Source organism: Branchiostoma floridae, chromosome 12 (assembly GCF_000003815.2).
Source record: "Branchiostoma floridae strain S238N-H82 chromosome 12, Bfl_VNyyK, whole genome shotgun sequence".
NCBI classification, from domain to species: domain Eukaryota; kingdom Metazoa; phylum Chordata; class Leptocardii; order Amphioxiformes; family Branchiostomatidae; genus Branchiostoma; species Branchiostoma floridae.
Genome location: NC_049990.1, coordinates 22260571 through 22272286, shown reverse-complemented (window position 1 = coordinate 22272286; position 11716 = coordinate 22260571). Strand labels below are relative to the sequence as shown.

Sequence of the window (11716 nt, the reverse complement as noted above, 5' to 3'; positions counted from 1 at the left end):
GAACCAATTATTGTCACGCTGAGAATTGTCTTTGATGGCTGGTCTACATAGTGTCAGGAAAAAACTGATCCCCGATTGGCCTGATCTTCATGGTGATAAAGGATGGGAATGGTTCCCTCGAGTTAGATTTGAACGGCTACAAGCTATCCAGGAGGAGGTCCAACCAGGCCCAGACAGTTAGAGATTGTGTAACACAAGCTAGATGCATGCATATCTTCGAAATGGTATTAGTTTTCTAACACTGGCCATGATCATCTTTGGTATCAATAGATGATACATATGTATATATACTGTATATGTGTTTTATTTATTTTAAGGCGACCACAAGTGCATCGTCTAGAGACGCTGGGAACGGTACCATCTGGCTGGATGACGTGAACTGCCTCGGGAACGAGACGTCGCTGTCCCAGTGCGCTCATAGGGACTGGGGGGACCACAACTGTAAACATGAGGAGGACGCAGGAGTCGTCTGCTACGGTACGGGATCTCTTAGTTTCCTTATTATTATCAGCGCCAACACAGATGGATTTGATCTTTGATTTCAGACTAAACCTATGATTTTGCATTTGAAGGACATTTGCCCTTCCCTGCATTCCCTACAGACTGGAAAGCTGGCTTCTCAGCAAGTCTCAGCAGCAGGATTGGCACGTCAGAGACCGACATCATCTTCAACGTCATCGACGCCAACATTGGCGACCACTATGACCAGACCACCGGGACGTTCAGGGCTCCGCTCGACGGATATTACATGTTTTTCTTCAATGGTTACTCATACTCTACTAATGAAATGTACATTGATCTCATGATAAATGACTCAGTGTATAAGGATCAATGGGTGTACGATAACGGCAGTGGTCGCGATAGCTATGACGCTGCTAGTAACAGCATCATTTTACGCCTCAATATGGGGGACGAAGTTAAACTTAGGCTGCATAGTGGCTACTACCTGAACGGTGGTGTTCAAACTTCGTTCTCTGGATTTCTGTTGTCTGCCGTTTAGGCCCAATCTTCTTGAGGACGTTTAAGATCGAAGATGCTATGTACATTTGTGTTCATGAAAATGGCATCTGACATATGTCCCGGAAAGTAAACCATTGCAAGATTTCTGTGTCTGTTTATTTCGTCATTGCTTTATCAATGGAGCATTCATAGCATAGGAAGTATAACAGTCAATACGCTGCATTGATGCTGAGGTACATTCACGTTTGAATGCACCTCCAGTATCAATGCAGTACTATAACTGACGCATCATTTACTCCCTCCAATAGTCCAATTTCTACTTTAATCAGCGATCCGCGGAGCCTGACAGAGCTCGAGCCTAATGTTACGTGTGCTTACCAGCATAAACGTATACGTTCTATTTTGTGTTTTATACAGTTCATGACCACGGGATGTCTACGATAACAACGCTAGTGTAACCGGAATAGTAACAATGGAACATGAAAATCATCCCAGCCACCTTAGGCCTTTTTTTCATTTGAACGCGTCGCGTCTAGTTTGCAATAACCAGTTTCGTGCTACTAATACGCGAGAGTATAATAGCTGCCAGTACCAAACTATGACAGATATCCAACAACATAAACAACAAAATTTTCTTTGTACACAACCAAGTGATTTATTCAACCGACTCAATGCAATGTAACGACACTAACACTGCAGTCACAGTATTTGCCTGCGAAGGTGACAAATTAGGTCACCAAAATGTCAAATAAACGGTTGTGTTTAGTAAGACATTTGTAATTCAGTGACGTACCTACATGATGAAACTGTTCACGAATGCGCTAGAATATTTTTCCTGAGCGAGTGAATCAGACTGAGAGTGATTTGAAGTTGTGGCAGGGTCTCTACGGAGGACGTTCCACGTAAACACAAAATCGCCGGCAAAAGCAGCTAACCGCGTGGGCCTGTTGCACCAACTTCGCCAAGGCCATGTCAGGCATTTCGCCGCGCGCGGCCTTGTTTATTTTACTAGTTACATTCCATCGCCTTCATGGCATGATATATCTCGGAAGGTCCATAATTGAGTCAGTGCTCAAAATAGGGTCGATATGATAGGATCTGACGACATATGTGACGCTCATTTGGTGGACAGAGTATTTTAATTTTTGAAAATACTATTTCATCTTACTTATTTCATATGATGTAACTTGCATCACTGTACACTTTATGTTCCACTGTGCTTTCACTGACAGATAACTTAAAGCTTGCTAATTTGTATCACCCATCCCTTACTAGTTATTCTTTAAGATGAATATAGAAACTATTTAACCCGTTACCTTCACTTTACGTATACGAACGAGAAAATACCCTTTCATGTTTCAAGTAATTCAGTGGTCCATATGAGAGGCCATGATTATTGTTAAAGTGTTTCTGATTCGTTTTTTTAACGGTTATCTAATTTGATCTTGGTTATCTGATTTAAGAACATCACATTACGCACATCAAGAATGGCACTTTGTCAATTTTACGATTAACAGTTGCACCTTTTACGATTACCAATTGCACCTTAAACAGGACATATCATCCTTAAGCAGATTTCTTGCTTTAAGTATTTCATGTAAACTGAATACGGAATATCTACAGGTGTCTGAAAGTATTATAAATGTTACAAAATCTGGACAAACTTTTCAAGCTTCAAATAATTTTCTTGATCATCAGGTGAGAGCTGGTACGTATGAAGGTAGTAACGTAATGAATAAGCCTGTACACTTACTGTTGATAATGTGTATAATTAATCTTACTATCATAAACGATACATACTTCCTAACTTTGGCCCCTATCCGCAGCGATCGTTTAGGCCTCCTGTCCACTAGACTGGTGACCCGTATTTTCATAGCTGGAATATGATACAGGGTTTTAAAGTATCGTCGCCAAAATATACGAAAGCTAAAAGAATCGTTCCTAAAGTGGATGAAATTCGTTGAGCGTCCTGTTAAATTTTTAGAACACAGCGTCTGGTGGAGAAGGGGCACGACCTACCCAGTAGGTACCTTAGTATCAATTAAGGGTGGGTACCGGTACAGAAATATTCAGGTACGGGTACGGTCTAGCTCCAGATGATCAGGTCCAGGTTCGGACCTGAACCTGGACCAATTGTCTCTGCAAACTTGTGAATGGGCAAAACTCAAAACAATGGTCCATTTCGTTGCAAAGGTACTGATAATGAACTTGAAATGAAAGGAAGTTTTAATTCTTAAAATTTGGCATCTTAAACTCTTCATGTACGAGACTAATAGCTCTGTTAACTTAGGCCAAGTTTGACTGTAGACACTTGGTAAAAATGACTATCAACTCTCCTCTACTTCGCTCTTGTTATTTTCTTGGGTCGTTAAGTCCGAAAACACGTAAACGCCTGCCGGTATAATCTGTTCATTTTCTATTCGGTCCAAAGCCCGGTCCATTTTTTTATGTCTGTTTTTTTCTTCGGACCGGTAAAAGAATAAAAAGCGGTTTTGTACCGGTACCCAGCCCTAGTATCAATAATGACCACATCAAAAGTACCATGGTTTAGAACCCATCATCCCGGTCAGCCATTTGTCTCCTTCCGGGTCGGCTGGAGCGGAAGGTCAGTGGTGACCGTGCCGGCCACTCAATGCAGTTGTTAGTCCGGAGAGTGGACATCTCTATGGCTGTAGTGGCGGACCGGACACTGGCCATGTCACGGATGTTCGGTCGGTGGGACTTCCTGGGAAAATCAACCAATGAATGAATCAATCAACCATCAATCAATCAATCAATCAATCAACCAACCAATCAATCAGTTAATCAATCAATTGGTCGATCAATCAATCAATCAATCAAATGGTTTATTGATAAATCAAAGGCATGGCAGCCAGAGGCTGAATTGTGTCTTGTTGTACATGGCTCTGCATTAATCTAACATTCGTGATTAAGTAAGTGAAAAACAGCGACAGTGGATGTTTAATAGCTAAACATCATGAACTACTTTACAAGATGATATTTGTAAAAAAAAAATATATATAGTTAATGATCGGAAAGAAGGGACTGCAAAGATTCTTTCATCATCATCATGATATATTCTTTACTTTTTTAAAATGTATTTGTTTTATGCTTTGGAATGTATCAGTTATTGCATGTGAATTGTGATGGATGGTTTATATGGTATAAAAATCTTTTCATCAAGACAGGGGACTAAAGGTGCATATATACAAGGCTTTGACCCGACGCAAATGTTAAATTGCCGTAGTAACCATGGTCATGTACGCTACATAGACCGAAGAACCCCAACGGTTCGTAGTGGAAGTCTTTCATATTTCTTCTCTAAAGTTGAAGAATTTTTCCCATCAAAGGAACCCTACGTATATGTCGATGGGCTATTTTCTACCACTTTCAAGTACACCGATGCTATAATTCCGGTGTTCTACACGCTCCCTGGGGATGTCCTCGCCCGCCCCCTGCACCCTTGTACCGGGAAGCGTATCATAAGTGCGATATTTGTCAACGCACAAGCTAGCAGAAACTTACATTAAGCTTATACCTCTGGAACCTCCAGTGGACAAGTACCTGCAGTATCCACAAAAGTAACTGGATCCTGCGGAAAGTTTTGTTGCCAACAATTTCAAATTGGCAGCTAAAAGGATTCTAATGTTACTTATTCATCTCGGCAAGTGACTCACGACGTTAGTGTACGTACTTAGCTAGAGGCTGTCGAGTCGGAACGGGATTACATACTCCTTCACTCATTCACTCGATCACTCACTCACTCACTCACTCACTCACTCACTCACCTATGCACTCACTCACTCACCCCTCACTCACCCACGCACTCACTCACTCACTCGTTTGCTCACTCTCACTCACTCACTCACTCAACCCACCCACTCACTCACTCACTCACTCACTCACTCACTCATATCGCAATTTTCAACACACAACCTAGCAAATGCACAATCTGATAAACAGAAACTTCCATAGGGCGTATACTTCTCAAACCTCTCGTGATCAATTACATGCCCACAAAGTTTTCCAGCCTTCCACAAACATAAAACTGTGTTTGGTAGCTAAAAGGATTCTAATGGTGCATTAATCTCAAGTGGCTCACGAAGTTGTTGACTGTGTATGTACATGTACTTAGCTGGAGTCTGTCATGTCTTTACTGCATGACGTACGCTGTCAAGCCAGATCGGCGCCTGTCTGGTGCGGGTCTTTCGCGGAGTGAAGGGGTCACCGGCTCATGAAAGATACCGTAAATCTACCCTCTCCTCAAGGGAGTTGACGAACACGATTTCTCTCGAGTTACTGTCACTCAGACCAAAAGCAACCTTGCACCCTACGACCCGGGCTCTCGTGATGAAATGTACCACTCTTTAATGGAACATTCCTTGTACATGAAATTGTTTGACGGACGACTATCTCAGCAATCTGCGGCGATGTTATCAAAGCAATCTGTTTCGTCTGCTGGGTTCAAAATCCGTCACTTTGTTAAAAACTTCGTGGTAAGTTTTCAATTTGTAGTGCATTCCTTCCGTGTACTTTTCTTTACATGAAAGGTGGTATGTGCCTGATGCAATATTTTGTTCGTGAAGATGCATTCCTCATAGCACTATGCTATTGGAAATACACCTTCAAGCACAGAATATTACATCATTATTTGCGATGAACTGCCCAATGTTGTCCTTGATGCTTCATTGATATGATATTATGAGGACCGGTGTGAACCAATTTGTTTTTTGCTTGTTAAAATTGCCCTTCCTGCTACCTATCTACATCAACAGCCGCGGGCTTGTTATATACCCGCCTCACATTATATACGATCTTCGGACGTACTTCGCGATCGCAGGAAGGTCGGCTGATTTTAAGATCTTAAGATGGTCTTGCGTATTTTTCGCCCAAAACCTGTTCCCCTCACATATAAGCGAGCCTCGTGCCATCGACGGTGAATAAATCTATGATAATGAACCTCCCATGACCTCTTGCACGCGGACAAGGGAATACAAAACGTTCCTCAAAAAAGGCAAGAGCTCAATAAATGTTGCTTATTTTGTTGTCGGAATCATTTCAACCAATGAATGGAGTGCGAGGGCATAATAGAAATGACACAAGAAAGGAAAGTGTGTCACAAAGCCATCCAACATACTGCCACAGGGGCCACAATGTTAGAATTACCCTCACATTCCCAGAAATTCAATATTTGTAAACAATCGGAAGTCGGGTGAACGTCGCCCGAACGTCGCCCGACTAACGGGCGTTCGCCATCCGATTTGCGTTCGATGATTAGTAACTATGTCTGTGCTCGCCTATCGGTCTTCAATCGTTGGATTGACGCAAGAATATTGACCGATACCCTTGCGAGGTACGCACGATTTGCACGCACGATCTGCGACTCGGTAACGAGCTCTGCGATCTCGGAGATCTCCTGCGACTTGTCGCTTATGTTAAGAACATGTTTCGCTGCACCGCGACCGTCGTAAGACTCCTGAAAATTGCCGGCGATCCCTAAAAATCGCAAGATGATCGTGAGAACACTGGACGTCTTACTCACGAAAATGTCATTTAGAGCTCGAAAACTAGTCTTCCGATCGAATCGCGCCTAATGTGAGACGGGTATTAGGGGTAATATGGTTGTTACTACTAGTATTCTGTGCCGCCCTTCTGTGCGAGTCTATTTGAGATAGCTTGGCATCAAACACAATTTGTAGAAACGGCAGGCGGACGCAAATGCTTTGGACATTATTTGCGCCACTATATGAATTGGTTTTGAGATAGAAATGTACTGATAGATAGAGATCTTCAAGATTGGATTTGGTTGAACGTGACTTCGCTGTACGTGACTTGGCTGAATCTGATTTGGTTGGACGTGACATGGTTGCATGTGTCTTGTTTGGACGTGGTTTGCCATTTGATTGGACGTGACTTGACTGGGATATGATTTAGATGGATGTGACTTGTTTGGATGTAATTTGTTTGGATGTGGCTTGGTTGGAAGCGATGTACATGTAACTTAAAATGCATATGAAAAAGGGACATGAGGTAACGTTGGTAACGCAGTTCATTTCAGTATATCTATTTAGCGACTTCCCAACCATATAGCCATTAAAAATGGAAAATCGTACTTTAGGATTTTGCGTACTTTAGGATCAGTCAAATGGTTTAAACATTGCCTCGAAACTAACCAGGTTGATTTTAATGTGGAACGATATGCCTCACTGTCTATTCAGAAACGTTAGATTGATAGTCAACTGTCATATTTTCAAACAATACCCCAAATTAAAGCTAATCATAAAGACACATTGTTGCCTCACTGTCTGTCCTCAAACATGATTACTGTTTAATGTATCTAATTGTAGACGTACATGCAAATCCTATTGTGACTGAATTCATAATCAATTTTCCACTCTGTCTAAAGCATATTGTATTACCATCATAATTACATGTGGCAGCATGCAAAGCTACAAGTTAGTAGCCATTTAACCCTTGCCATAAATGTATTTAACGACTAGCTAGAGATTAGAATGTCATTCGGTGAATACACTTCATCAGCCGATTGCTCCTTCCTGTCTAAATGGAAATAACATTGTGAGCTTTAAAGCATGGCACGAGTTATTTAACTACTAGCTAAATATTGGTCTCGCCGTTTTTAGAATAATCACAGACGATGTTTGCTAATTGCATTACATATACGTCCCATACAGTAGCTTTAAATTACCATTTGTTGATTCGAATTGGTGTCATGAGTTAAATACAATCACATGAGCTTTTGAGATTCTCGTCATCAGAAGTTCAGATGATTATATTTTATACAGGAGCTTGAAACTCGCATTTGTTGACTTAGCATTGCCATCACGTCAGTGTTTGGAAATGAAATGTAAAGACCGTTAAGAACATTGTGTTATAGCCACAGTTAAATATTAGCCATAGGGGATGGCCTCTGTGGCACAGAATTTTTTCAAGAGGTCCTATTGATATTTTGTTATGGATGGCATGCTCTGGAGATCCCTGGTGAACACTATTGCGCTAGGGCGAAAAAAAAGAGAGAAAAAAGTCCAGGAAACATCTTGCTAAACCACAGAACTTTGAATTCAGTCCATTTTCCCCAGGCTTGGTTCGTCTTATATTCACCTCTAGTAAGACTGTAAGAGACAATCGTTGGCATATTTCAATGATGTTTTTACTTTCATTCTTATTCCAAAAGTTTGAACAAGGGTGCTGTGCCCCCATGCCCTGACCATATGCCCCCTACCCCTAAGAGCAGATTCTTTGCAACTGGCAAGCATAAAATTCTGATTGACCAGGGATGTGGCCACTTTTTTTCGGAGAACAGACGAAAATCAATGCGCAAGGATGACATCCATACAATTAAGACAGTGTAACCTTACCTATTACAAAAGATTTGAGAAATTGCCATAAAGATTGCAGGTATTGGCAGATTTCATGTTATCTCCTGTCCTCACCAAAGGCAATATCATTACTTGCAGTGCATTCAAAATCTCTTATCTTATTTGATTAATCCACCCACATCAACGTGGACTGACTCCACTCCTGACACTTTACATTAGCCTTCTGTCAGGAAGTCCTGGTTAGTCCATCAGCGTTTCCTCTGATGCATGCATGAACTGAATTAATACATGGGACACCATATCCACCTACGGGTCCGTTAACTGTTTTGGAAGGTTTCCTGCTAAAGAATTTTACATTCGATAACACTATTGTCTGTAGTTTATCAGCATCAGCCCATGGATGTATCTTGAAGTGTATCACAGGTGTTACTGAGAGAACGTAAAGATCAGAAGGCCTCCACTAAGGCAGCACGTTTATTTCGGGTTTCAACCGGATCCGGAGGCTGCGCTCTCTTTAAGTGGTATCTCACTAGTGCACTGCAAGTGGGGCACCGGTGCGGCACTGAGGGGTCATTTTTTTGCCATGCTTTTCGGTTGCGGATGCAGAAGTAGGATCTGCACCCGGGTTGATGTGGTTTCATGTCTAGCGTTAATCATATCAAGATTTATTTATTGGTTTGGCTGCTAAGAACACACAGCCAGGGCTGCCCAACTATCAAGATTGTTCATCACTTCGTCTTTTTATCAAGCTTGATGTCAAGTGGGACCTTGCCATCTTGTGTACATATATTTTGCACAAGAATGAAAAAAATAGATAACATTTTCTCAATGTAATGTAGGACGAATAGCATCAACTTTAAGCGCAGACAAATCTAACCCAAGTGAAACAAAACGGGTATGTGTGGTGTTAAGTTGTTTTTTTGTTGTGAGCTAATGTCCTGCTTCTTTAAGCTATGTTCCTGTCACTCTAAGCACACCAGTTAAGGTACAAGTAAACACGACTTTGTCACACCTGCATTAATGGTCACAACTGGACACTTACTGCCGAAAGCTGTCGGGGCAGCAGCTGGACCCGCACAGCGTGCGCTTCAGGGTGGCCCGGAAGTTCTGTCCGAGCAGGGCGTACAGGAACGGGTTGACGCAGCTGTTGACGTCCGCGATGACGTTGAGGAAGTACCAGACGGTGGCGTTGACCTTGAAGCCGAAGACGAACCTGATGATGTTGCCCACGTGCAGCGGCAGCCAGCAGATGACGAAGATGACCACCACCACGATGACCATGCGAGTGACGCGGTGGCGAGAGCGCAGCGCCCGCCGGCTCTCCGGTGGGACGACGTCGGTGTTCTGCAGCCTACGGTAGATCAGGACGTAGTTGGGGACCATGATGCAGAGAGGGATGAAGAACGCCAATGCTGTAAGGTAGACGGCGTTAGCGCCTCGCCACCAGTCCTCGTTCTGGACGTTAGCGGGCCACTTGAACATACAGACGGGCACCCCTCCGAGATAGTCCGTCTCCGCAAACACGATGTACGGTAGAGAGCACACCAGCGCCACCGTCCAGACACATCCACCGATGATCTTCGCCTTCTTCAGCGAACGGTTCTGCATGTTCCGGACGGTGTGTAAGATGGCGTAGTACCGCTCTATGCTCATCACGGTCAGGAAGTAGATACTAGCAAAGGTGTTGACGTTGAAGATAGACCTGACTATCTTACACATGGCCCGTCCGAATATCCACACTCTTAGGATGTAGTCTGCTGCCCAAATCGGGAAAGTCAAACAGTAGAGAAAGTCCGACACAGCCAGGTTCAAAACGTACATATTTGGTACAGTTTTCATGGTTGAGTACTTGATAATGACGTATATGATCAGTCCATTTCCTATCAGCCCTGTAATACCTATGGCACACTGGATGACAGGGGCCACTATGTTGTATATGATGACGTCCCAGGAATAAGGACTGGGTATGAACGCTTGCAGATAGATGTGCAAAAGTTAGGGGTAACGAGTCGTTCGGTGTAATATAACCAGCTGCTGCCGCGCCGCGTGCCTGCAAAGCTGGTGTGTTACGCCGAACGGCGGTTATACCGGCTATATAGATACAGATACAGATATCATCTGCCTGTCCTCCTTTTACCAAAAATAAACATTAAAAGGGGGCCATTAGGATAATCGATAAAAGTCCTGAACATGTGTAGAGATAGAGTGATTTCGTTGATCTTCACTTCTATGCTTCAAGAAGCTTTGAATGTAGGTGAAAACTGAAGATACTTCATGTTTATTTCGGGAAGTCACAGTATTTTGATAAATTGTTGTGCCTTCAACCATAGAAAGTTGTTTAAAAGAGTTCATTGACTGATGAAGACTTTAAGACCACTGCAATCTACTGTACACTTACAATCAATCAATCAATCTAGTGTCTAGACGTTTTACGTTTAAGTAAAATCTAATGATTAAGAATTATTATTAGTAAAGCCCATGAGACGGACGAGGCCGTACCAGCCATAGTCTCCTTAATGCACAGCTGTGAAGAAGTAAAGGAGGATAATTTGTGGAACACTGATTAGAAACTGGACCATTGCAACGGTTTGTAATCAACTGACCTTCTTCAGATGAAAGAGTGTGTATATAGTTTGAGGTTCCTATCAGTAATTAATTTGAATAAAATTACCCTGTCGGTTTGTAATCAACTGACCTTTTTGAGATGAAAGAGCGTGTTTATAGTTTGAATTTCCTATCACGTAGACGGGCAGTTTATGACGTCTACGAGCAGATAGAAGTCCATAACGACGCCCATTGTTAGCTATCAATCAGAGAGCTGACCTGTACAATCTTTAACCTTGGTTGATCCTACGGAATTTCTTTTCTACCGATGGCGTCTCTAACTTGAATAAGATCTGACGGTGAACCAAATCCATTTCTCATTAACTGATTGCTCTTTGAAGATACACCAGCCTGTGCCAGATGTAATAATAAAAAGTAGGGTAATGCCATGTATTCCTAATCACTATGGAAGAAAGCCTTTAGTTTGCTACTGTCTCCCTAGCCTGTCGCTCTCTGTCTCTCTGTGTCTCTCTGTGTCTCTCTCTATCTCTCTCTGTATCTCTCCGTCTCTCTCCGTCTTTCTTTGTCGCTCTCTGTCTCTCTCCACCTCTCTCTCTGTCTCTCTCTATCTCTCTCTATCTCTCCCTGTATCTTTCCGTCTCTCTCCGTCTTTCTTTGTCTCTCTCTGTCTCTCTCCGTCTCTCTCTCTCTGTCTCCCTTTGTCTTTCTCTGTCTCTCTCTGTATCTTTCTGTCCCTCTCTCAGACTGTCTCTCTCTGTCTCTCTCCGTCTCCCTCTGTCTCTCTCTGTCTCTCCTTGTCTCTCTTCGTCTCTCTCTCAGACTGTTTCTCTCTGTCTCTCTCATAAACGGTTGGA

At 42.7% G+C, this 11716-nt stretch overlaps 2 protein-coding genes across 2 annotated transcripts in view; one reads left to right on the top strand and one right to left on the bottom strand.

The window, feature by feature from the left end:
* LOC118428202 (scavenger receptor cysteine-rich type 1 protein M130-like) overlaps positions 1 to 1108 on the top strand; it is a 7970-nt gene extending 6862 nt beyond the window's left edge. The window contains exons 8-9 of the mRNA XM_035838208.1: positions 318 to 477; positions 603 to 1108. Of these exons, the coding sequence (XP_035694101.1) occupies positions 318 to 477; positions 603 to 1000 (558 nt within the window). The 3' untranslated portion in view covers positions 1001 to 1108. The remainder of the gene's footprint in view (positions 1 to 317; positions 478 to 602) is intronic.
* Positions 1109 to 9319: 8211 nt separating this feature from the next.
* On the bottom strand, positions 9320 to 10803 carry LOC118427196 (somatostatin receptor type 5-like). The gene is made up of 2 exons (XM_035836833.1): positions 10797 to 10803; positions 9320 to 10270 (listed from the first exon to the last, which is right to left on the bottom strand). The coding sequence occupies exons 1-2, from the start codon at positions 10801 to 10803 to the stop codon at positions 9336 to 9338; spliced, it is 942 nt and encodes a 313-aa protein (XP_035692726.1). The 3' UTR covers positions 9320 to 9335.
* Between the last annotated feature and the right edge of the window lie 913 nt (positions 10804 to 11716).